General features: G+C 40.7%; 1 protein-coding gene across 25 annotated transcripts in view; it reads left to right on the top strand.

Annotated features, from left to right (window-relative positions):
• Positions 1–27,450, top strand: part of DTNA (dystrobrevin alpha) — a 355,640-nt gene that overhangs the window by 218,869 nt on the left and 109,321 nt on the right. For all 25 annotated transcript variants that reach the window (XM_044243173.1, XM_044243174.1, XM_044243176.1 and 22 more), the window contains 2 exons: positions 12,226–12,293; positions 23,531–23,611. In XM_044243173.1, coding sequence (XP_044099108.1) covers positions 12,227–12,293; positions 23,531–23,611 — 148 coding nt within the window. In that variant the 5' untranslated portion in view covers position 12,226. The remainder of the gene's footprint in view (positions 1–12,225; positions 12,294–23,530; positions 23,612–27,450) is intronic.

Genomic DNA, 27,450 nt, shown 5'->3' with positions numbered 1-27,450 from the left:
TGTAGCCTAATTAATTCTAATCATTAAGTCGCTGAGATTGAAAGAGCATGTGTCAATAGCAACTGTGTCCAGAGATTCCACCACTAACCATCCAGAGTAGAAGATTCCTAGAGCATGGTTGATATAGTGACTCCTATAGATCTAGATTTGTTCAAGACTTACTGAGGGACAAAGCACTCAAATTTGAGTTTAGATTTTGTGATGTGTTTAGCATATGCTAAATAAATGTTGGTCAGAAATATATGGCAGAAGGATAGGAAGCTAAAAACTCAGAAGGTGGGGCACGTGGGTGGCTCAGTGGGTTAAGCCTATGCCTTCAGCTCAGGTGATGATCTCAGGGTCCTAGGATTGAGCCCTGCATTGGGCTCTCTGCTCAGCAGGGAGCCTGCTTCTCCCTCCCCCTCTGGCTGCCTCTCGGCCTACTTGTGATCTCTCTGTCAAATAAATAAATAAAATCTTTAAAAAAAATTGGAATGACAGTCAGAGAGACTGACCTGGGTATAAATTTTAGCTTTTAAAAATCTCTTAGCCTCACTTTTCTCATCTGTAAAATAGGAACAATAACAACTCCAGATCTAAGGATTAAATAGGACTGTAAACATTATAGTAGGTCTCAGTAAATGAATGAATGGTCTTTGCAAGCCAGCAGAGTCTAAGGAGACACGGGATGGTTGTGTAGCAAATAGACTCTCTGGAGAGATTTGTGAATCCAGTCCTGGTTCTGTGGCTACCAGCAATGTGATCACATGGAAGTTTCCTAACCTTTCAAGCTGGATTAGGGTCCTCTTGCTGCTGTAATGAATTATCACGAATTTGTGGCTTAAAACAATACAAATATATTACCTTACAGTTCTGGAGGTCCAGAAGTCCAAAAAGGGTCTGGCTGTGCTAAAATCAGGGTGTTGGCAGGGTTGCTTTCCTTCTGGAAGTAGTAGAGGAGAATTCATTTCCTCGCCTTTCCCAGCTTCCAGGAGGCCACCTGTGTCCCTCGGTTTGTGGGCCTTACCCCCATCTTCCGTGTGTCTCTTTCCTTTATAAGGACTCATAATTACATTGGACCCACCCACATAATCCAGGATAATCTCCTCATCACAAAATCCTTAATTTAATCACATCTGCAAAGTCCCTTTTGCTAAATAAGGTGACATATTCACAAATGCTGGAGACTAGGACCTGAACCTCCTTGGGAGGTCATTATTCTGTCTACCTTTTCGGACTTGGTTTTCTTCTGTATAAAACAGGGTAGTGTCATATGACCTATCTTAGAACTAGGTTAAGAAATTCAGAGCCTACCCACACAAGGTAAACACTGAATGCATGTTAACTAATAATTGTTATTATTCTCTGCAAATGAATCTCAAAGTCCCTTCCTGTTACATAACCCAGGCATTCATGCTTCTGCCTCCACAGAATGATCCAGAGGGCCTGTGAGATTCAAGGCTGAGAAAGAAGGCGCCTTCCCACCCGCTATTCTTCCCCACTAAAATTCTTGGCAGCCACCACCTTAGAGCCATGGTTCTCTCAAGAAACAGAGATTTCTTCCAGTCATTCCTTAGTTTCAGACAAATTCTCTTCAAAGGAAGGACATAACGAAGAGGCTTCTAATTCATAGAAACAGATCCAGAGGCAAGAAATAAGGGCTGCCTCTGTTTCTTCTCTTTCCATTCTCTACCCCTGTCAGGCCAGTCAGCCCTCGTCTCAGGGAAAGGACCATAGTGTGCAGAATGCCATTGTTTACTGCTGGGGATCTTGCAGCCATAACTTCTGGCAGCTCATACACTCTGCCTGCTTCTTTTCCATGTGGCCTATTTAATTTTGGCGTGTGCATATATTAACCCCATAGACTTGGCTGTGACTCTACTGGATAGGAATCATCAGAGTCCCTACAATGTCAATGCCATTTTCTGGGTTGTTTTATATCGTATCAGCCTGAGATATTTTCTTCTGAGAGAATTTGAGTAGAGAAAGGAAAAAAATACCATGATATTAAGTAATTTACTATTTAACTATGGATTAGCCTTCATTCCACTTTTTACCGACAGATCACGCTAGAGTGAAAAGTTGTTAAATGTAGATTCCCTTATTCCTCACTGGAAGTGAGAACAAAATAACTTCTTTTACCATCTAGGATTCTTGAGATTTGCCCTTTGAAAATATTTGTTCTGGCACAAATATATTTTGAGAGACATACAGAAGAATTAGTAAGGAGGAAGGGGGCTTAAAAATAGTTTAGTAGACACTCTCTTTCATCTTTTCATATCCTTCATGAACTGTGTTTGGAACCCTGTGTTCTTTTCATGCTTTGTATTGGTTCTGAATCTGTAAAAAGATAGTGGTGGTCCTATTGACGTCTTCCTGCCTATCTTAGCCCCCTTTCCCCATTTGCCCTCTTGTCATCTTTATCTCAAAGGACAATTGGGGTGCCTGGGTGGCTCAGTCTGTTAAGTGTCTGGCCCTTGTTTTTGGCAAAGGTCATGGTCTCAGGGTCATGAGATTGAGCCCCACATTAAGCCCCACTTCAGGGTCCACACTGGGCATGGAACCTGCTTAAGAGTCTCTCTCTCTCCCTCACCCTTTACCCCTCCCCATGTTCTCTTGCCTCTCTCTAAAAAAAAAAAGAAGAAGAAGAATTTATACCAAATTAATTATACCAAAGTGAGCTTTCTGATTCTCCCAGGGAAATTTGCATTTTAAAGGCATAAACTTAATTTTCCCGGCCTTATTGAGGCATGATTGACAAATAAAACTATAATATAGGTACAATGTACAACATGATTTGATATATCTGTACATTTTGAAATGATTCCCGCAAGCAAGTTACTTAACACACTCCTCACCTCAAGTAGTTACCTTCTTTTGTTTTTATGAGAAAGCTAAAGATGTACTCCCTTAGCAAAGTTCAAGTCTAAAATTCATTATTATTAACTACAATCATCATGCTGTACATTAGATCCACAGAACTTACTCACCATATAACCTTCTGTTTTCTTTTCCTGCTATCCTTGCTTGATCTTTCTTTCTCAAGCTTAAGAACTGTCTATTCTGTTGGTTTGAGTCATAGTCCCTTATACACGTAGAAAGGCAGAAAGTGAAGAAAGGAGAAGAGTTAAGGAAAGGAAAAGAAAGAGCAAGAAGAAGAGTCTGGAGACAGGAAGAGAGAATAAAATGGAAAGAGTAGAGGTGGGAAAACTTGAAGTAGGGAGTGCAGAGGACCTATGAGCTTAATGACCTGTAGGTTTCTTTCCTTAATGAAATCATGCCAGCGCTCAACCCCTTACCACCATCCCACCCAGCTCCCCTTGGCATCCACTCACGCACATCTTCAAGGATGTTTCAGCCTCATTCATTGTGTGTGGGGGGGGGGGACTGTCCCACCACCACCATCCTCAGAGGAAAACGAGACGTTCCCTTGAGTCTTACTTCACACAATGCCATTTTGGTCTTAAAAAGCCCGGTGGGGGGGCACCTGGGTGGCTCAGTGGATTAGGCCGCTGCCTTCAGCTCAGGTCATGATCTCAGTGTCCTGGGATCGAGCCCCGCATCGGGCTCTCTGCTCAGCAGGGAGCCTGCTTCCCTCTCTCTCTCTCTGCCTGCCTCTCTGCCTACTTGTGATCTCTCTCTCTGTCAAATAAAATAAATAAAATCTTAAAAAAAAAAAAAAAAAAAAGCCCGGTGGGCTCCATAGTCAGATATGTCTTGTTTGAAACTCTAAACTGGTCACTTAGGTGATTACTTAATTTCTCAGAAGTTCAGTGTCCACATTGGTAAAATGGGAACACCAATATCAACATACAGTGTTCTTCTAAGAACACAATGAGAAAACTCCTGCATAATGCTTGGTACAGGACAAGATTTTTTTGTAACATGGTAATTGTTTTAAATAGTGTTGTGGTGGTTATTCTTTTAATCCTATTATTATTATTTCTACCCAGAAAGAGTCTGATTTTCTCGTCCTACTGCAGAAAACAATTTTCTTACCTGACTCTGCCTTTTCAATGTCCCCACACATAACATACCTTAACCCTAAAAAAAAAAATTTTAAAAAAACATTTTAAAGCATACAAGCCTCCCTGGTCTGTATCTTGATTGCTCAATGTCATGTCCTACACTTAATCTCACTTTGTTTTTCCCAGTTCTTCTCCTAGAAGTCACACTTCCAGAAGTCTAGATAACAACTGGACCATGCATCAGTAACTGCCCCCATTTTTTCCCTTTAATGCACTGGAATCAGACAAGGGAGGTACCTTTCTCTTTCTACTACTCGTCTTATGATCTTTCAAAACAAAGATGCATTAGAATCCTTTCAAACAGCAGGAGTCACACCATAATGTCCTAAAGTACTTGGGATTAATCAGATGTGAGTTTCTGCCCAACACATGAATATTAAGTGTGCAGACAGAGGCACACTGGTTTCTACCATATGAGGAGCCCATCACAGCCTTCTCCTCAACATCCTTCCTGTTTGCCTGGCCTCAAAAGGCCCCCACAAGCCTTCTTGTACTTTCTCGCAGATTCTTTGCAGATACCCCCATTGTGTTTGGCTGCTCCCTTTCACCAACAGTTGGTTCTCCCTATAAAACAAACCTACCTTTGATCCCCACCAATTCCCAGCCTTCTTCTCCTAAACCAGCCCACGTAAGCAATTATACTTCCTTTATTTGTATATCCATGTATGTAAATAAACATTTTAGTGGGGTGAGGGTCCTTACCTTTTATCAAATCATTAGAAGGATCTATAATTTAAATGATGGCCTGGACAACATTGCACTGCTTAATGAGCTAATGTATCCTGTCATTTTGAAGCCTCATTATTGAGAAGATAAATTTAACTCAGTCACTTGAACAGAATTTGGAATTACAATCTTTAACATTTTTCAAAATGTTTCACTCTTATAAACATCTATGTATATATACAGTATAATCTCACTATTCTAAGTGGGGCTCAAAAATGTAGTTACAAAGTGGGGGTTGTCCCATTGCAAGATTAATGAAAAATAATCAGTTTTCTACTTATGGAGGGAGAGAACTTTTCACTTCATTTGTTTTCAAGTATTAGACGTGTAGGAAAAAGAAACAGACCTCTGTTTATGAGCCGTGACATCTTACACTGAACTGAGAAAGTCCCAAATGATCAGAAAGCAGTCATTTCCTAGCACCCATCCCCCAGAAGCTAAGAATTAAGCAATCCCAGTAGGAGAGGAAAGAAACCTCTCTCTCTCTGGTGTTGGGGACAGCCATAGTTCCACCATGACCGAGTGGCCTATACTCTTAACATTATTCCTCTTGGGAAATATAGATATACAAACACACACACACGTGCACACACACACACAATACCATTGTCCCAAAGGCACATGATATTGAATAAAAGGTGATGTTTTGAAAAATCTTGAAAAATCTTTTCATCATCTTCCTTCCAAAAGTTTCCTTTTTACCCACACCAAGTTGCTCCCATCCATGCTCCTGCAATCTTTAAGCCATTACGGCTAATAAGGGGGTGATGGCAGGTGCTAATGAGCCAAAGTCCCAGCCTCTTACCAAGCCTAAAGAAAGCAAACAAAACCAAACAAAAGCAAATGTCCTTAAACAGCAGGTACACTCTTACCCCAGAACAGCAGGTTCCTTCCTGACTTGACAGTACTGCTCAGAGTCATTCTTCCTGGAATAATAATGGTTTTCTCAACTTTCTTTTTTTTTTTTTAAGATTTTATTTCTTTATTTGACAGAGAGAGAGAGAGAGATCACAAGTAGAGACAGGCGGCGGAAGGGGGCGGGGAAGCAAGCTCCCCGCTGAGCAGAGAGCCCGATGCAGGGCTCCATCCCAGGACCCTGAGATCATGACCTGAGCCAAAGGCAGAGGCTTAACCCACTAAGCCACCCAGGTGCCCCGGTTTTCTCAATTTTTTAATGGCACTTTTTATTTCTTAAATTTTGCCTCCTTAGGTGCCCATATCATTGTATGTAAATGTTTCTGTATATTTACATCCCCCAAAGAATTAATTGTCTTCTTCCTGGGCTCAAGGTACATTTTTAAAGTGGGTCTTACGAATAAGAGAAAGCAACATAAGAATTCCACCCTAAAGTTCCGCCAGTAGGTTCCGAGGTCAAAGTCAACTACTGTTCTATTTCTAACTCCGGAGCGAGTCAGGAGCACCTGTGGTGCTCTGAAAAACACCAGTGCTGGGGCACCTGGGTGGCTCAGCTGGTTAAGCGTCTGCCTTCAGCTCAGGTCTTGATCCCAATCCTGGGATCAAGCCCCATGCTGGGCTCCCTGCCCCGCAGGGAAACTGATTCTCCCTCTCTGCCACTCCCCCTGCTTGTGCTCTCTCATTCTCTCTCTCTTTCAAATAAATAAAATCTTTAAAACAAAACAAAACACAAGTGCTCCATTCCAACCCCAGGTTCAGTAGATCCAGATACCTGCATTTTCACAAAGCCTCCAGGCTAGAGTGATGGGCAGTCACTGCCGAGTACTACTCCTACGGTGGGTTCTTTTGCAGGGGAGATCAAATCCCAAATAATGCATCCAGCCGGTCATTATACTAAAATAGTGACCTCATACCTCTCCCCACCCCCACCATCATAGGACCCAAGTTCCAAGAGCAGAAGATGACATTCAAAGTAAAAGAAATCCAAAACCCATTTTAGCCATTTATTTTAGTCACGGCATTTTCCTACTTACAGGGGCTCATCTTGATAAAGGACTGGGAAGTAAAAAGCAAGTGCAATTATACTTTGCCTTGGGAAAGAGCTCTGAATACTTTTTTATTATATTGCCAAAGATGAGGACGAGAATGTAAATCTGAGAAAGTCCTATCAGAGGCTTCTTTCATTAGCAGAAATGGAAACAGGCATTTATATGCCAACCAATAAATCAATTAAAGGAGGAAAGGAGCTTGAAATGGCCTTGACTGCAGTTATTAACTTGCGGGATCATAGGGCCTGGTGATTGGTGAACCCAGCACCCTCGTGTCATCCCCCTGGAGCAGAGCTGAGGGAAATAAAGCCTGGAAACAGGCTTGTCATACTAAGCGCCCAGTCTGCACATTTTAAGTGTTTGCCTAAGTGGAGCAGAGGCAAAGCAGAGCCAGACTTTCTAAAAACATTGTCGGCTTGTGTGGATTTAAAACATTGAGAGTGTGAACCAGTGTGTGCATTGGTGTGTTTCTACGTGGCTGGGTTTACAATAATCTGGACGCGGGCAATCATTTTCATCTCCGTGATTAGTTCCAGTATAACACTGGTTTAGAGGAGGAGAATTCCGTTAGGGAGTAGCACACAAAGAAATCTCTCCTGCATTTTGAGAGACCTGTGGACCCATCCTCTCCATTTCCTTTTGGCCTGTCAATCATCCAGTTCTATCAACTTCTTTTCACTTACTAGTTTCAGGAAATCTTAATTTGTATTGAACAGTAGCTGCTGGAGTAAGGCTACTGGCGATTAGAATTCATAGCAGCCTGGAATTTTAAAAATAAATAAATAAAAAGCCAAAAAAAAAAAAAAAAGGATTAAATGTCTTCCTCTGCTAGAAAATGAGTTTCGGGGGAACATTTTTTACCTGCTTGGGTGTCAAGTTTTTCAGGTATCCCTGGGCAATAATAATAATATCTCCCCAAATTCTTCACAAGGTTATAGGGTAGAAGCATTTTATAATCTTCAGAAAGTTATACAAATGTGAGACACCATCAGTTTAAGATCTTACGTTTAAAACTTCTTATGTCAAGTGGCGTAGAAATGTGTGTTTAGGAGGGGTGATGCTGGATTAAAGAACTGTCATGAAGGAAGTAACTCAAGAATGTGATATTTCAATGTGAACTTATTCTCACTATGCCAAAATACAATTCACATTTCTTCTAACACGCTGTGCCCTGTATTTTGATTTATTCTCTATTTCTTGCTAGTTCCCTCACTGTTCTACTCTGTTATTTCATCCGTCCCCCATAAATAGTGGCAGAGAACACGAGCCCTCCCCGTCCAGTTTTGTGGCCCCCTTTTGACGATGGTGTTGGAAGAAAGTGACTTGATGAACGCACTTTCTGTGAAGCCATTACTGCAACAGAGTGCTTTCTCCAGTGTGTGAAGTGGTATGGGAGAGCAAAGGCTGATTTGCCTCCGCCACCGTTCTTTCACGGGGACCGCAAGTCACCAAGTCCCACTGCATATGCCCTGAATGTCAAATCAATCTTTACCATAACACATATATTCTTGTTCCTGAATTACAGAGGTTTCCAGCCAACTGGACTCTTCCCTTAATCATGTGCTCCCATCCCTACCCTCCTTCCTACCTGATCTTTCCTTCACTCAGTATGCTGAAGTTGTCTTGCCAAAACCTAAATCTGTACACATCAGTTTCCTACTTAACCATGGGTGGCATCCGGTCTGGAAAACCTTACACAGTCTAGACCTTCTAGATCTGATGCCTGTTCTGGCATCACTATTCACACTTGGACTCAGCAATACTGAACTATTCCCTATTCCCATATATTCTTGTTAAAGCTCCATGTTTTTTCCATGATTACCTCTAACTCTGCACTCATTTCTATCTAGAAAATCCTTGTTTATCCTTTAAAACTCTGTTCCAGAGTCACCCTTTGATGCCTCCTTCAGATCTCCCAGTAGTAAACTACTATATTTAGAAATACATATTTATATTATTGTACATATTATACCAAATACATTTATCATCTGGAATAATTTGTTTCTCCTCCTAACTGTGAACTTCTTAAAAGCAAGATCATGTCATATTCATCCTTGAATCTTGAGCAACTAGCAGAGTATGGGACAAGTTATAGCTACCTTATAAATATTTCTTAAATAAATGAAATGGATAGATTCTTATAAGTGAAAACAAAGCACACCCTGTATAATTCATGGGACTGAACCCTAGTAAAGGAAATGACTTAATGGGGCTCATCACTTATTCATCACCTGTTAGTTCCTTTTGCTATTTTGACATTTATGCAATCTGGTAAATTCTAAGGTTGCCAGCATCTTGTCTACATGAAGGAGTAACAGAAACACCAAATTAGGCCTGTTGGTGAGCCACACACCTTGTGACATTACTACTGTCACAGATGGGTTCTTTCCCCCTGCATCTCCTCCAGATGACTTTGGGCAGCTGTTGTAATACTGAAATTCATGAAGAGCAGAGCTTCGTGACAATTTCAGAAGCAAAATTGCTCTCTGCAAAAACCTCCCACCTTCCTCTACTGAAAGTTTTGCTCTTCAGTCTTGCTAAGAAGACAGTCAAGCATTATGTGTCTCAAGTCCCACTGATCAGAGTTAAACTGGAAACTAAGGAGCCCACGGTGGTGTTCCTTGGCTGTTCAATTCATGGACTGACTCTGTCCATCGGTCCCTCTGTTGAATCCATGTAAGCAATAAACTAGCATGCCTTCCCTTTTTCCTAGTATGGCTGTGACCAATGGGTAATAAATATATTTTCTCAATTTTATCTAATAGTGCAGCTTCCCAGGAAACCTTAGTGGTAAAATGAGAAATGTGTTCTTTTCCTTTTATATTTATAATTATGTTCCACGTGTTCTATTATTTCACACTACTGGGTTTTTCCTTCTTGTCCTTATAAGGTACACATTTTACTCAGAAGTGAGAATTAGTTCCTGTTATATAACTCATTATGGTTCTTTTATGAGTTAATTAATCACAAAATGATGATGAATAGACCAAATGGTGACATCAATGCAGTTTGCATCTATTTTAACTTCTGTCTTGCAAGACAAGATTTTGCTTTAAAATGTATGGTCCTAGATGATAATAGATATAAATTAGACTCCCTCATTTCAAATAACTAATTTCTGAAATGGGTGTAATCTAAAATGAGCTCTTCTGTGAGTCAGTTTTGGGAAATATCATTAAAAGTCCTTTTCCTGGGGAACAAACTTAGCTCTTACTATGCTTTCCTCTTCATTGTCCCTCTTCTTTCCTCTATTTTTTTCATTCCTTTTTTTTTCAATAAATACTAACTAGTCATATCATTTACTGATTGGATTTTACTGGCACTGTGAAGAATTTAAAACGTTTGAAGTCATCATCCTCACAAATCTTCCAGAGAGACACACAAAAAGTTAACTAGAAAAGAGATGTCACAAACGGTACCAGTTGAGGGGTACAGAGAGTAAGCCTGGGTTTGGAGGCCAGTCTTTCCTTCCCTGACATTTTCAGTCAGAGCTTTCTAGCTGGCCATCCATTGTCATTTATTTTTAACAGTTCTTTTCATCTCATTCCAACATACAGACAGATGCAAGAACATATCACTGGTGCTATCCCCTATCTCTATTGCTTCAACACAACTTCTAAGCTCTTGAAATAATAATTGGAAGCTGTATCCAGACTATTTTGTGAATGTCAGATTATTATCAACTCACTTCCTCTGGAGTAAAGGGGATGGGGTTCTGTGAATCAGGAAGGGTGTGTTTTTCTCCAGATCTCTATATACCAACCATACCTGCGTACTTAAAATCATAAAAAGAAAGTACTTAACTGTGTTCAGCACTGAATTGTTACCAAACCGAAGACAGTTCATTAATAACCCTACTCTTTCCAGTTATTGTTTAGGCCAGACCCTTATGTACATCACCAGCCATCATAAACAGGACACTCTTCCCTAAACTCTGTAAACCAAGGCTATTCCATGCCCTTCTTTCCCTTCCTGGCAGTAGGCATATAATTCTTCACTCATAGAAACCACCGGTGGGGCTCTTTGACTGGAATAATTGGCATCGCATTGGCTTTCACAACCAATATTTTCTTTTGCCCTTCTGTGAATTATTTTGTACACAACTCCATTATCTTTTGAGCTGTCTTCTACAACCTAGTTCTGTTAAATTTACTCCTAGGTAGTCCGTGTGTCTCACACTCACTTATCTTTCAACTTCTATCTTTGTGATTTCTTTGCTTCTATGATTTTGTATCTCCATGACAAGAATGTCAGCACCTTAGGGGTAAGAACTGTGACTTGATCTTTGTTGTATACCTAGAACTTGATTTGGTTCCTGGAGTATAGAAGGCACTCAGTAAAGATTTTCTAAGTGAATTGTCAGCGTTGAGAGAAAGGGATAGTGAGCTCTGGAGACCCAGAGGAAAGAGAGTGAACCCAGCCGATCATAGAGTTAGGGAGGATTTCAGAGGAAGATCCACCTAAGCTAACAGCTGAAGGGTTATTGCAAGTTAGCCAGATATAGGGAGAGGGGAATCTGGACCCAAAAATAGCATAGAGAGAGAACCATATTTGAGAAAGAGCAGAGTCCATTGGAAGACCCGCAAAAAAGATCAGCCTTCTGTTTACCATGCCTGAGAATCAGAACACAGTGGTATATATGTTTATGTATATGCATGAATGAGAGAGGAAACTTGGGTTTTTCCAAAGTTTAATTAGCTTTATTAAAAAAATCAACTCCATCAACCTCCAAAGCCTTTAGTATTTAGCCCAAAGTCCTCTATTGGGCTAAACAGCATTTCCATTAACTTTCTCATTATCTTCTTTCTCCTCATGTCAAATTTTTTTTTGAAAAATTTTTTTATTCTGTTTTATCTGTTGGCATTTTCATAGTACTTCTTAAGTGATTACTACAGACAGTAATATGGTTAAGTAGAGAGATGTGAACCTAACCACCTTGCCTGAAATGATCATGCATAGAAAAACTGTTTCAGGTTCCAAACACTCAATTTAGAGATCAATATTTAGAAAATAACCTGCATCCAAACTAGGGTTTGGGGTGCACTGAGACAACCTGCAGCAGAATATGGTGTGAAAGCAAACCGGTCTTGGAGTCCAAATGTTTTCATCATTCCCTTTAGTTAGTCTCACGAGATTCTCAATCTCATCATCTGTTGAATGGAATCTGTAATATCTGCTCTATGTTCTTCGTAGGTATTCCCCAGATTGAAAGAGAAACTATATGTGAAATGAGCCACCTAACAGATGGTGGATGGTTATATTCAGTTTGGCACAAGGTCACCTGCTATTGTAGTTATTTTTATGTTAGAAAATAAAAACTTTATACTCCCTCTAACAATTATAGCAACGTTGTGTATGGAAAAATATGTATGGTGATTTAAATTAGTGAAAGTAAAGCTACACTTTGTAAATACACAGTTTTGAATAGTTTGTCTCTGTGGCACAACTATAGCAAGTATGTTTACATAGAAGTAGCTGTTTGCCTCATTAGCATGAGGGTAATACACTGTAACCATTTTGTCTCCTAGAATGATTGAAGATAGTGGGAAAAGAGGAAATACCATGGCAGAAAGAAGACAGCTGTTTGCAGAGATGAGTAAGTATAGAACTTTAAAGGAATGCCCTATAGTTTCTATTTAATACTCGGGGAAAGACTGCAAATAACCACTTAATCCTTATGACATTTGTACCTTTCCTTAAAATCCTAAATTCCTTGTATGAAATGTACATATGAGCAGTTGGGCTTCCTGTTAGGTAAGAGTGAAATTAGCAAACCCTTAAAATTTGTTACTAGACTGTATATTTTCTATGAAAGAAAAAGTTTCACAGAGCCAAATGTATACATGGACACTTGATAAACAAGATATAGTGTTAGCACAAATACAGTCCACTGAATTTTAAAATCTGTGTTCATACCCCCAACAATATCGCGGTGTCTGGCATACTGTAGGCATTAGATATAGTTTGTGAAATGAATTATTGCATGTTTTAACTGCAAAATGACATCATATGTCCCTATGGGAGAGAAGAATCAGGCGTGATCACCAGAGCAATCTATATGCTGTCATTTGGACTTTATGGAGAGGAGAAGACTCTGTCCCACAAACCAGTTCCTAAAAAGTGAAAAGGAAAATAAAGTTTAAAAGAGTTTGGAAATGGGATGCCTGTGTGGCTCAGTCAGTTAAGCTTCAGAATCTTGGTTTCAGCTCAGGTCATGATCTTAGGCTCCTAAGACTGAGCCCTGAGTCAGGCTCCACACTGTATGGGGAGTGTGCTCGAAATTCTCTTTCCCTTTCCCTCTACCTCCTCCCACTACTCACACACATGCTCTCTCTTTAAAATAAATAAGTAAATCTTAAGAAAGAAAAAGAAAATCAAAAAGAGGGTGCCTGGGTGGTTCAGTGGGTTAGGCCGCTGCCTTCGGCTCAGGTCATGATCTCAGGGTCCGTTCTGCATCGGGCTCTCAGCTCAGCAGGGGACCTGCTTCCCTTCCTCTCTCTCTGCCTGCCTCTCTGCCTACTTGTGATCTCTCTCTCTCTCTCTGTCAAATAAATAAATAAATAAATCTTTAAAAAAAAAAAGCAGAAAGAGCTTGGAGGTAACCTGCTGCATGAGGGAAACCAAACTATATTTACTTACTTGAGTGAAGAATCCATTAAATTAAGGTTATTGATTTATGTAAATGTCTGGTTGCCATATAAGTAATTGGTTGGTAATGTCTCCATTCCAGACCATTGGCTTTGTTTGTTTGTTTGTTGCTTTTTAAGAGAGAAATAGAATATGCACAAGCAGGGGTGATGGGGCAGAGAGAGGGAGAAACCTAAGCAGGATTCATGCTCAGCATACAGTCCAACTTGGGGCTCAATCTCAGAGTCCAATTTAGGGCTCAGTCTCACAATCCTGAGGTCATGACCTGAGCTGAAATCAGGAGTCTGACATTTAACCAACTGAGCCACCCAGGTGCCCCCACAGACCATTGTTTCTTATTCATAAAGAATTTGTCGTGGTAGGGGGCACACCTCTCAAATTCAATGTTGTAAAGAAAAAAGTACAATTCTTTTATTGTCTTTTTATCTCTCCTTCCCTGCATAAGACATAAGGATGAACAGAAGTGAGTTGTAAGCCTTTCTCTCTGAGAAAGCAGTAGACAAAATTAGGTTTCTACTGAAGACTAGAACTGATTTGGCAAGAATGAGGGTCAGGAGCAGATAAAGGAAAGTCCCAGATAATAACATTCATATTTTTCTTTATCATTTCCCAATCATCTGGAGGCACCAAGACAACGTTAGAACTAACAAAAAGGAAAGAAAATTAAAATTGATGTGAGGAATCTCAATCATGCTCCTTGCTTTTTCCACTTTCAGAGACATGTCTAAAGTACCTGAGAGAGTTGCAGCCATGACCTTCCAATTTCCTCAGCTATGTCTGGCCCTGTATCTTCACTTCCAGCATGGCTACCCCCCTGGAATTGTGCCCTTTGTTGATACAAATCTAACCGAGGAAGGAACTTAATTACCTCTGCCCATCTCCACAAAATGCAAGACAGCACAGATGTCCTCCCAAACCATAGATGCTTAGACTGAAAGTCAGGCACCCCATATATCATGGGCCAGTGTTTTGTCAGAAAAAGAAAAATTAATGAATATTTAACATGACAAAGCACTGAAGTCTTGGGGGGAAATCTCTGAATTTATCATTGTTACATTAAAGATGTGTCAGCCAACACACTGTAAGAATGATTTTTTTAAAAGGACTTATTTCATGATTTTATAAACACTTACCCAAATTTAAGTACTGTCCCAGTTCCTTCTACACCTGTGGTAGTCCTTGGCACAGACAAACATGTATGTCACAAATGTCTTCTGAGTTAAAGTTGTCCAAATCAAAGGATGAGTGATTTAAGTGTTAGAGCCACAGAACCAGAAAACCTCTAAATTTTTCAAATCAGAGAAACGTAAGAAAATTTTGCATTCATTTCCCAAATTGTAATTTTATCTTTTCATAGACACTTCTTTGGGGTGTCATGCACTTTACTGAAACATTTTATGAGTTCTTCTGTGTCTTTCTCCCTTGCATATGCTAAGTAATAGACCCAGATATTGGCCCCAAAACGGGAATACACATCTGACCTTAACAAGGCTTTCGTGAGCATCCTGTTTAGACACAAAGTAGGACATGTCCATAGTATGTAGGATTCTGATGGTTAAGACAACTGGCTGATTTCAGAGGAAGAATTGATGGTGATAGGTAGGCTGTCATACAAAAGAGAGAGATGATCTCCTTGAGAATGTGTTAAATAGTCGAAAAATATATGGGTTATTCCAGCAGCTCAATCTGCAGGACACCAAAAAAAAAAAAAAAAAGACAAGACAAGGAAACTATTATCAGGGAACACTGACATCAGGCCTTGGAAAGTTAAGTTCCCCCAGGTATCTGTGAAGGACCTAAAAAGGGAGGAAATTGTAAATCCAGTCAGCTGAGTATTTTCTAGAAATAATTTTTTAAGTAATTTTTTAAAAGATTTTATTTATTTATTTGACAGAGGGAGAAAGGGTACAAGTAGGCAGAGAGGCAGGCGGCGGAGGGCGGGGGGTTGCGGGTGGTGCCGGGAGCAGGCTCCCCACTGAGCAGGGAGCCCGATGCGGGACTAGATCCCAGGATCCTGGGATCGTGACCCGAGCCGAAGGCAGTCGCTTAACCAACTGAGCCACCCAGGTGCCCCTAGGAAAAAAAATTTTTTTAAACAGCAAAAGAAAGTGCCAAAGAGAGTCTTTGTTTTGGGAATTACAAATGCCAAAGAAAGATTGCATGTAAAGGAGTTAAGGCAGGGAGGACTTTATTCAAGATTATTGCAAAGCAGTCAGGACCTACTGCAAGAGAAAAGAGAGATTGAACTCAATCTGGAAGGCAAGAGGGTTTTTAAGTACTGGCTGAACTAGTGCAGAAGTCCTGGAGATTATTAGTGGGGAGGGTGGTCAGTTGTGTTTGTTAATTGTCCCAGTTAGAAAGTTAGGCTTCTATGACAACAGACAATTGGAGATCTCCTTCAATGATTGCATTTCAAAGGTTTGGCTCCCCTGTCCTTAAGAAAGGTATTCCTGGGCTGTAAAACGGGCAAGAGGCTGGGAGATTACTTCTGCAATGGAGCAGACAAAGAATTTACAATGAAAAGTTCTCTAAAGTAAATGCTCTAAGGAAAGGAGGTCAGAGGTGTTGGGTCAGGAAGAAGCCTGTCTGAAGGTTGGTCAGCACTGGGAGTGGGGGGGGGTGGGCAATGTTAATGCCTTTCAAAGGCCAAAAAACAGAGGACACGAAGAATAGAGCATTGTAATTGATGAGAACAACAATGGGTAAGAAATTTAGGCAAATTCACGTGATAACATTAAACATCTCATTAAACATCTACTCTGAGCTCAGAAACATCTGCTCTGAGCTCAGAAACATCTACTCTGAGCTCAGAAACACAAGCAGCAGAAGCAAGAAGAAATGGTAAAGAAATTAAGGGTAGCGTGGACTCAAATAAGCCAAAAAAAGACTAGCCTTATGTTAAAACCAAAATGAAACAGTAACCCTGTGGCCAACAACTTTGATTAAAGAAATTCTAGACAAGTTGCCTTTAACCAAAACTCTCTTGAGGATAATGCCCTAATTATCAGTTTGTTTAGTACCTTAGATTAAAACTGAAAAGACTTAGTTAAAGTTAAATGTCATCCTCACTTTGGCTTTTCAGCCATCAAATGAGTTTACCAGCTCATATCAGCTTATCAGATTGGCTTTTAGCAGAATAAATTGTTTGTTCTTGGAATTAAATCACCTCTGTTTTCTTGCTGTCAGAGAACATCACTCTGCTTTATATGACCCTCACTTATGAACACGTCACTCACTGTTGTGAATGTCTCTTAAGGATAAGCCATAGGCCTTTACCTTCAAAACCATTCACCTCAGATGCTGAGTAAATGTTGGTTTACAAGCCTACAGGGCACAGGACAGGTAGGTTTTAATCAGAGGAGAGTGATTGGAAAACGTTCTTTTAGAACTCGGAAGACTACCTACCGAGGTAAAGAAGGTCCTGAGGAGAAATCAGAGTGCTACCACTGCCTTTAAGCACAGGAGGGATAGAAAATCAGAGAGAGGCAAATATTCGCACTCAACCAACACTTGAATTGTTCAAACGCAGATAGTTCTTCAGAAAGTTGACTACAGTCAGCACATGGGTATCTGGAATGAAACCTAGAGTATGATTTTGTAACACTATGACTTTTAGGAAAATTGATTTCAAAAACTCAGAAAAATGCCATGAATGAGACTGCTCCCATGAGCCCACCGCACCCCTGGTAGGCCATGGTGGATACAGGGACTTTTTTCACTTGCTTCTTCATTTCTCTTGCTTCTCAGCTTCTTTAAAATGTTAATACCATGGGTCACTGCTCTGGAAATACTCTCTTATGGCACCACTCTAGTCCACTCTTCTGCTTTTTTTTTTTTTTTGACCACTTGACTTCTCTTTTTATGTCTCTTGGCACCTTCCAGATACCCTAAAGCCAGATTTTACCAAAGTTTTGTTTGATTGCCTCCATTTACAATTTCACTTTCTGTCAAGGCTTCACCATTATTGTTATGGCTCACAAGATTCAAGGAGTCCTTCAAAGCCATTCTCATAAACCAGCTTATCTAGAATAGTCAGGATATAAACTCAGTGTCCTTTCTAGCCTGTTCCCTCACTGTCAAGGTTTCTACTAATGAAGCAGCTTGAGGTGGGCTCACATTAATTCCACTAAGGACCCCTGATTATATGCAAAGTCACCTCTTGGAAAAATATTCCCAGTCTTGGCGCAATGAAGACAAATTGCTGCATTTTATATGTTTGTTAATAATTCTGGAAATGTACTCCATAGTCAGGAGTTCTATATCTTTATATCCAACTGCCACTGATTATCTCCATTTGGACATCCCACGAGCACCTCAGTCTCGGTGAGCCCAAAACTGAACTCTTCATTCACCCACCTACAAACCTATTCTTCTGTATTTTACCATAGCCCGGTGAGGGCCTCCCCATCCCACTGAGTGTCCTAACATAGAAATTTGAGCATTATCCTTGAACCCCAAATTCCTTTCTCTCTTCCCTTCTCTATCTCTCTCACATACACACACACGCATACACACACACACACACACACACACACACACACATCCGGTCAATCAGCAAGCATGGAAGACTTCAGATACATTGTTCATAGGCTTCTTTTTTATTCAGTAGATATTTATTGAGTGAATTTGGAAAAATTAATGAGATATTTAATTATCTGAATGACTATACCAATGGCTTTATGATGAGCTATCAAAACATGAAAGGCAAAATACATATGAATTGTGTGAAATTATTCAGAATATAGTAAAAAAAATGAAAGCCAAAAATTAGGTAAGGTTGGTTGGTTGGATCAAAAGATAGATGGATAAATGGAGAAAAAGAAAGAAAGAAGGCGGGGGGAGGGAGTAAGAGAGGAAAGGAAGGACAGGAAGAGAGGAGAAAAATCTTGGAAGGAAGAATAAAAGAGGAAAAATGGGATTTGTAGAATATAGCACTGTGATCCATCAGAATTTCTTTTTTTTTTTCTTTTTCAGAGAAAGGAAGACAGAAGGGAGAGGGGCAGTGTGGGGCCAGACAGAGGGCTTGAACTCACAATCCTGAAATCATGGTCTGAGCCAAAATTAAGAGTGGGATACTTAACTGATTGAGCTACTTGGGTGCCCCTGTGATCTATCGAAATTTCTTAATGCCATCTTTGCTTTTGTCTTTATCACCTTCTTCCAAGTATGACATGGGTATGAGAGATTTAAGGAGATGGTACGAGAGAGCAAGTTACCTTAAGTGAATTAGCTTTACATTTTTATTATGAAAATTTCAAATATATACAAAAGTCTAGAAAATATTATTCATCTCCACCCTTATTTGCTCCCAGCCCCTCTCTATCATTATGAAGAAAATCTAATATATTATTTAAATGAGTTGACGCTAATGTTTTAAAGAATTATATCCCAATGATACAATACTAAAAGAAAAAAATACCATCCACTTTTCTCAGAAATAATGAAGAGGACATTGTAAAAAAAGAAAAAAATAGGGAAATACTATACTCATTTTTTTGCTGTACTTCTTTTTTATTAAAAAGGAAAACTATAGAGTCTTGAGAGTCTAGGGTATGAACTTGCAGGTTTTATGTGACGGATTTTTTTTTTTTCCAGATGACGGAATAAAAATAGTGCTAATCCTAGATATTTCAAGATGCTTAAGAACAAGGATTGCTCTACTGACTTTTTCATTCACTTATTCAAATTCTGTCTTTTTTATAAAGGAATTAAGTCAGCTAATTTCCCTTTTTAATAAGGCTACTAAACCGCTAGCTCAGGAAAATACTATAGCATAAAAACGAACCTTAATTTCAGCAAGATACTGGCAAAGTCTCTTACGTTGTGGGTGTGTTAGAGCAATGTGAGCTGAATCGCTGTAATTACGTAGATTTAGAGGTGGTGATGGGACCATGTCTGCAGGAATAAGCAATGGGTCAGTCAGCTTGCAGGACAGCCTCTAGTAGATACTAGAAGAATCTATTTGGGACCTGTTCATGTCCTCGGTTTTAACCAATGCCTTGGACACAGAAGACATGCGACTACTGCCACAGCAGACTAGGAGCTTATAGACTTTTGAGAAGAGACCACACATGTAAAACTGAATTAAGTTTATGGTTTACTGGGGCAGAGACAAATAAATTTGTTTTAAATAAGTTGGATAAACAGAGCAAGCGCCTGGTGCAGCATATCTCAGCTCAGCTTTTTTGGGTCCCAGAACCATATGGATCCTGTTGCCGCTTACATTGTCTGTGCAAAGTGGTGTGAAAAGCTAATGTCTGCAAAGCTCAGTTTCATTGCTCACCACATCCTGTCTGATACTTAGGGCTTACATCCTCAGCCAGGAGGAACTTATGTAAATAGGAAACAGCGAGAGACCCTCAGACCCCTTCCTGACTCCTGAACAAAACAGAGGGTCCATTAAGTCCACATCGTGATAGGGCAGGGAACCGTCTCATTCTCCTGTCCCTAAGCATCATCTCTGTGCCCCTCTTGACTACCTGCAGGAGAGTCACACCTTTGCTGAATTGCCCCTAGGGCCTCTATGAGAAGGAGGTGCCGAGGAGCCATGGTTTCTGTCCTCGGAGGATACGGCCTTGCTGGAACTAAGATATTTAATTGTGTGGGATATTGAAGCCCTTTCACACCTGGGGCTTATCGTTATCCTTCCAGAATTTACACAAATAATCTGTGTCCCTAATGTCTTCTTTTAAAGACTTATTTTCAGCTAGTGATTGTTGACCCAAGCTCAGCATCAGTAAAAAGACATATTCCTCCAGGGGAAAAGGCAGACTGAGCGTTCAGGCATTTCAGATAGTCTCTCGTCTCTGGTTATTCAATACCCCAGAGAGTTCCTGTTCCACAGGAGCCTCTCAGGTTTACAGAGGACACGAAACTGGGAAGTCCCTTGGAGATGCCAGTGGCAAAATAAAAAATTTTAGAATGGTTACAAGCACGAGCTAAAAATTAAAAGAAACTAACCAGGTAAATACAAAGTCCTATCTTTAGCCTCCAAATAAGCATTTAAATAGAAAACAGAAAAGATCTGATAAGATGTAAGTACATATGATTTTTAAACCCACTTTTTAATGAAAAGACACAGAATGAGCCATTTAATTTTTTTAATTGTATTAGTAAGTGTCTTATCAAAAGTGGCAATGATTGCTTTCTATATATTCTGCACAGACAAAGCAATAACTGTGGCATTTTGGTTAATTTTGTATATCTCATTTCAAGGAGCTACGAGCCACCCATAGAGCCAGAAGACTAGAATGGATATAGGTCTCAAAGCCATGCCTGATGATAATGAGAATAATAATAGCAACAGGCATGTATTGAAGCCCTATTGTGTACCTCCATCTGTGGTAGACAATGGCCTTGAAATGGCTGTGGAATTGAACCTGTCCAATCTAAAAGGTCAAGAAGTTATGATCCCAGCTAAACTTTAAACTCCATGATGAGAGGGGTGTTTTTACATAATCTTCAGATGGTAATGAAGATGCTAGTCATGGTCGTGATAGCTGCTTCCCAATGTGTGAGAAATAAATTATCAAGTGACAGGGAGGAAAAATGATGTGTCTCCAGAGAGGAAATTAGATCAAATAAATTGAACTTATCAGGACACAAATTAAAGCTCAAATATAAAAAAGAAATCTCTATCACTTAGCGCTATCAGTATCACTTATTGTTACTCAGAAGTGGTATAAAAAGCCTTTTAAGGAGTCCCACCTGCTATTAAGTGCTCACTAGGTACAAGCATCAGACCTTACCAGCTTCTAAAGCTGATACTGTAATCACCATATTCATGGAGAAATCAGGTAGTGAGTAAAAACTTGTCAAAGGTTGGGGCACCTGGGTGGCTCAGTGGGTTAAAGCCTCTGCCTTCAACTCAGGTCATGATCCCAGGGTCCTGGGATCGAGCCCCATCCTGGGATCGAGCCCCATCCTGGGATCGAGCCCCGTCCTGGGATCGAGCCCCGCATCGGGCTCTCTGCTCAGCAGGGAGCCTGCTTCCTCTTCTCTCTCTCTGCCTGCCTCTCCGCCTCCTTGTGATCTCTGTCAAATAAATGAATAAAATCTTTAAAAAAAAAAAAGAATTTAAAAAACTTGTCAAAGGTCACACAACTAGGAAATGAAAGATTAAGGCTTACTGACTTTAAAGCTCATTTATTTTTACTAAGTTATAACCATCCTTATCACTGAAAATAATCCATATGGCCATTGTCCACATGTCCATCTCTTAAGGGCATGGTTAGGAGAATTCCTGCACTGGGGGAGGATGGGCCCTACCTAGCTCTTTGATCCTTCAGGCACCCAGTGTCAATGAGCCTGTTTGTCAAGTAACACATTCTCACAAGAATGAATGTTTAATGGTCTGCTTCATAAAACTGGGAAGTAATAGGAATATTGATATCATTTTTAAACGAATCTAAAGAGATCAGTTGATTCAAGGGAATGCTAAATGCTCTCAATGCAGGACATTTGCTAATTCCCCCTGAATTTCATTAGGAAAGCACTTAATTGGCCTCCTAATATAATTATTTCTAGGCCAGTTCATTTACTTGCTACCCTAACTATTCTATTTTGAATCATTTATGTAGCACTTTTACTGGTAAAGTTCAACACATGTCAAATATAGCTCTGTGCCTTTATATCTGTTACAAACCATAAACATGGGCTTAAAGAAAGCCAAATATTTGGAAGCAGAGAAGAACAGACATTTGTTGAAAGTCTGCTATGTTCTATACACAGTCTAGAGATCAGCTCATTCGGAAAAGGGTAGGAGGATCACCAGGAACTCTGGTGTGGATGTAGCAAGCAGCCCGTCCACAGGGCACTGTGAGGACACCAGCCCCAGCCTGGCAGAGGTTCTGGGTGGAGAGTCGTAGGAAATATTGCTGGGTTGGTGGCATGGGAAGTACACACAGAGGGGCTTGGATTCGCAGCAGAACATTCAGATTTGGTGAGCAGCAGAAGCCATGCTGGGTTCTTGAGTAGAAGTATAGAATGAGCAAATTTTTTCAAGAATATGGGGAAGGTGTTCCTCTCTTTAGAGAGAGGAGTGGGAAGCCACAGTATAAGAAAGAGTAGTGCTTGTTCTTAAAAAGGAGTCTCTTCTGAGATTGACAGGAAAGTTTGCAGGATACGCACTAGCAATACTGATGAAAACTCGACGCCAGCTCTGTGCCAAGCCCTGGTCTCTGTGCTTAGGCGTAGTGACGCATTTACTCCTAATTCTGTGAAGTAAGAAGCGGTGGTATCATCATCCCCAACTTCCAGATGAGAAAACTGAGGGTTCTAAGAGCAGCTGATGTGGGCACCAGGGTTGCTCAGTCAGTTAAGCATCTGCCTCCAGTCATGATCTTGGGATCCTGGGATCGAGCACACACCCCCCACCCCCCTCCCGAGACTGCGCTCAGCCCAGACTCTGCTTCTTCCTCTTCCTCTGCCTCTCCCCCCACTTGTGCTCTCTCTCCCCCTCTTTCTCTCTTTCGCTTTCTCTCTCTCAGATAAATAAATAAATAATCCTATAAATACAAATAAATAAATAAAAGCAGTGGACCTAAGATCACATAGAAAAGATACCCCACATTCAGTGAGCGCTCCCCTCACAGCCAGAGTCTTTTTTTTTTTTTAAGATTTTATTTATTCATTTGACACAGAGGAGAGAAATCACAAGTAGGCAGAGAGGCAGGTAGAGAGAGAGAGAAGGAAGCAGGCTCCCTGCTGAGCAGAGAGCCCGATGCGGGGCTCGATCCCATGACCCTGAGATCATGACCGGAGCCAAAGGCAGAGGCTTAACCATCTGAGCCACCCAGGCGCCCCTCACAGCCAGATTCTGATGACCCATCACAGTGCATTTAAAATGCTTGTTTGACGACACTGCTATCGTCTTGCTGTTTAAAGTCACAGCTTGAGCAGATTGTTCTCGGAAGTGGCAGACACCACAGGGCTGAGGCCGTGTTTTTCCGCCCACGAACACGGTGGACAACCAGCGTGCTGGCTCCGCGCGCTCTCCTCCTCCAGAACCTGAGGGATGTGAGGCAGACCTTTTCTAGTCTGAAAGTTATATTTGTAGTCTAATAAAGATAAAAATCAAGTTAAGTGAATGGGCTATACTATCTATGGCCGTTTTCTTTATAAATATTATAAATCGCTTTCCACACACATGGCAGACCATATGTGTACGTTTCTCCCCCCCATCAGGGGCTCAAGATCTGGATCGCATCCGACTCTCCACCTACAGAACAGCATGCAAGCTTCGGTTTGTTCAGAAGAAATGCAACTGTGAGTATGCCAGTTGTTTGGACTAATTACCCTCCTGAATCCTATAGTTTATGTTTGTTACTTTGTTTATTAAAACTGGTGTCTTGTAAGTGTTGATAAAAATATGTTTACAGGGCGCCTGGGTGGCTCAGTGGGTTAAGCCGCTGCCTTCCGCTGGGGTCATGATCTCAGGGTCCTGGGATCGAGTCCCGCATCGGGCTCTCTGCTCAGCAGGGAGCCTGCTTCCCTCTCTCTCTCTCTCTCTGCCTGCCTCTCTGCCTACTTGTGATTTCTCTCTGTCAAATAAATAAATAAAATCTTAAAAAAAAAAAAATGTTTACACAACAGTAGAGTATCAGGATGCACAAATGGTTAGAGAGATTCTCCGTAAGTGATTCTGAAGGTTTCATTGCTCTTAACTGCTCAAGTGATGAGCCTTTGGATGTGTGTGGAATCCTGTCCTTGGGATGGTTTAAATCTGGATGGATATTGCTCTTCTCTTCTCTAGCTTTGGTATTGTCCATGCAGTGCCATCAAAGTGGTTTCCACGAACGTTAGAAAACATCAGATATTAAGTCCCTTTTTTTATACATGTGTTTGCCTTACAAGTATAAGAAAATGTTGATAAGCCCCTCGAAAGCACAGAAGTTTCTTTCTGAGGCTACGAAATTACCCTTTATATCAGAGTTTTAACTACATTGGCCTGCATCAGACCAAAGCAAGAAAAGAGGCAATAATACTCGAAGAAACAAAGAGACTTGCTTCAACATGTTCCCAAATTTTAAAATGTCAGCAGCCACTAGATCACTAATACCAGCGAACCGTTTGCGTCGTCTGCTGCTTCACTGGTCTCATCATTTTCTGGAGAGAAAAATTGCCTCATAGTTCGTGTCTATGAACTTACTCTTTTCTTTTTGAAAACTGACTGCTGTAAAAATGAATAAGTATTCTCATTTTCTAATTAGTATCGGATGGATTAGAAAAATGAGAACCGGAATGTTCTCCTGAGGACGTACACGTAGTTTTTGCATGAGTGGCAGAGGGCTTAGACACAGTCAGTGTGGAAACCAGGCATGTCCACACCTCTACCTCCCAGAGTCTCCAGCAGATGTTTCCTGGGGCCCTGCCCCAGGCTCCCCAAATCCTGACTGGAGGGGATGGGCAGGCAGCTCGCCTTCACTTGCTCTTATAGAGCTTCTTCCCCAACTTCAGTGGTTGGAAATGGGGCTGAAGTTTGGGGCAGGAGAAGGGGGTAAACACAGGTTGGTCAGATAATCAAAGACATGTTTGACTCCTTACCGAAAACTAAATCCATCCAAAAAAAAGGTGGGGAGGAGACAATGAGAAGTGCACTACAGATGCGGGAAGGAATCTGTGAATGTACTTGCAGCCCTGGGCGCTGAGGAGTCTATAAAATGACTTTCGAGCACTGGTATTAAAGGACAAGGAAGAGGCTCCCACCAAAGAAAGGCTTTTCTACCCTCCTCAACTCTACCACCTGTATTTAAACAAAAGGAAAGGTCTCCATGTCTTCAGCGATGAAAAAGTGACAGGATCCTCCTGTGTCTTTGCTCATCACCACTCAGTGGCACTGAGAATGAAGGGGGAAGAGAAAGAGCAGGGACGGGGGTTCTCATCCCATAGAGCTTGGCCAAGCAGAGCTTCCTCCGGGCCTTTCAGCAGAGAGAGGGAATTGTTAAAAAAAAAAAAAAAAAAAAGTGCTACAAAACAGTAGGGATGAACCAAAAAGTAAATAAATAATAAAGAAAGGGAAGACTGGGAGGGAAGAGGAAAGCATTTCAAAGGCCCTATCTCCAGCAACCCTGGGCCACCTCGCATTCCTCCTGCTCCCAGGGAATGGCCCCTTCTCATTCTTGGGGGTCTCCTTTTCCTCTTCCTGTTCTTTTCTGCTCTTGATCCTTATCCTACATCCAGAATCATGTGATGGTCACCCTGACTATGCAAGGAGTCACGCTGACCTCCTTGGAAAACAGTGCGAGTCCATCCCTGGGGAAACTAGAACTTTCATACTCATCTAGTTATCCCTCAGTGCATCCATTCACTCACCTTTTAATTTAGAAAGCTTATCACGAGCTCCTACTGTGTGTTCGGCACTGTGCTTAGGTGCCTGGGGTAGAGCGAGGTGGATAAGATATGATCTCTGCCTTAAAGTTGCACAAAGTCTAACTGGGTTAGACTGAATGGAATTTTAAACAGGCTCCTAACACAGTATGGAAGTGTAAGGGTAGGAATGGGGGCATGGTGCTGTGGGAGAACAAGGAGGCTGGGCCCCATGTGGGCATGAGGGCCAGTAAGAGGAGTTTCCTAGAGAAGAAGGCATCTAGCATGATTCTTAGAGAATTAGTGGACATTACACAGAGAAGTGTTACACCCGACAAACTTCATCTATTTGAGGATGAGGAAAATCCCTTCTTAGCCTGTTGGCTAAGATCAAGTGTAGGATGAGGAAAATATTACATTCTCTACAAACTATACAAAAGTAAAGCTTAAGGAAGAGAAACAAGCGGGTGCCTGCCTTCTGCTCAGGTCATGATCCCAGGGTCCTGGGATCAAGCCCCGCATTGGGCTCTCTGCTCAGCAGGGAGCCTGCTTCCTCCTCTCTCTCTGCCTGCCTCTCTGCCTACTTGTGATCTCTATCTGTCAAATAAATTAAAAAAAAAAAATCTTAAAAAAAAAAAAAGGAAGAGAAACAAGCAGGTTTTCAATGCTCTGCTAAAATAAAGTTGCTTTTTAAAATTGTTTCTACCTTGAGCAAAAGTGTTAAATGCAAGTATGATATGTGTTTGCTGAGTTTTCCTCCCTGACAACAAATCTAACAGTTGTGATGTCAGGGAGCTTGCAAAATGCTAACACAGCTGAGTCTGTTTTATCTTAAAGGCAGAGCCTACTTTTTCAGATAACTAGGACACTGGTGTTTATGGTACATAATATTAGTCAATGTTGAACATACACCCCTGTATTAGGGGAAGATATTTTTGTCTACAGTGAAACCTAATACACCATAAATATGGTGTACTCCAGTACTCCAGGTACTCCAGTACCTTATACTGGAGTTTTACTCTACAATAAGAGAAATTAAAAAAAAAAAAAATCCAGGTAGTGTATTTGTAAGTGCATTGCTTTATTGAAATTCTTACATAGTGTTTACTTCATAGAAATCGATGGACCTTAATGGAGAACAGGTTATTTTTAGGTCCAGACCTTATTTACAGGTAAGATTGATGTTGGGTATTAACAAAACTAAGCTTAAAAACTATATAGTAAAGGGGAGAGAAAACATTAAAAATGGACACTTGTCAAGTCATCACCTAGAAAAAAAAATATCTGGATATAGCATGGAGTATATAGACTTTTAAGAGATTTTTTTTTTTTATCTGAGTTCAGACATCAGAAGGGTTAGTTAATTCCCTGTATTTCTGTCCCCACATCCCTTGCCTACTGTCTTTATGGTTTCCTGTACAGAGTACTGATTCCTATCACCGACATTCATGTTCGTTCCCTCTAATGCAATTCCCGATGAATGCTGAGAGTAACTGCTTCTCAGGGTCAAAAACAATCAACAGAAGAGGCCAGAAAACTTGTGGCCTGTGCACTAAATGCAGCTCAGCACTTACTTTTGTATAGACTGTAAAATAGAAGTTTTTACAGATGAATATTTGCAACGATTTTAAAATAGGGAACATTACTTACAGCCCCAGTTAAGCAAAATGCTGTCCTTCCCCCGCAAATTCTAATCTTCTCATTGGTAAACAGGTATTGAAAAAAAAATCCTTCCATTATTATATTTTAATTTCATCAGAAAAGTGTATAAATTTGTTTTCTCTCTCATTATATATATG

The sequence above is a fragment of the Neovison vison genome, chromosome 3 (genome assembly GCF_020171115.1).
Source record: "Neovison vison isolate M4711 chromosome 3, ASM_NN_V1, whole genome shotgun sequence".
Classification (NCBI taxonomy): domain Eukaryota; kingdom Metazoa; phylum Chordata; class Mammalia; order Carnivora; family Mustelidae; genus Neogale; species Neogale vison.
Note: the sequence above shows the minus strand (reverse complement) of the source record. Positions and strands in the feature narration are given on the sequence as shown.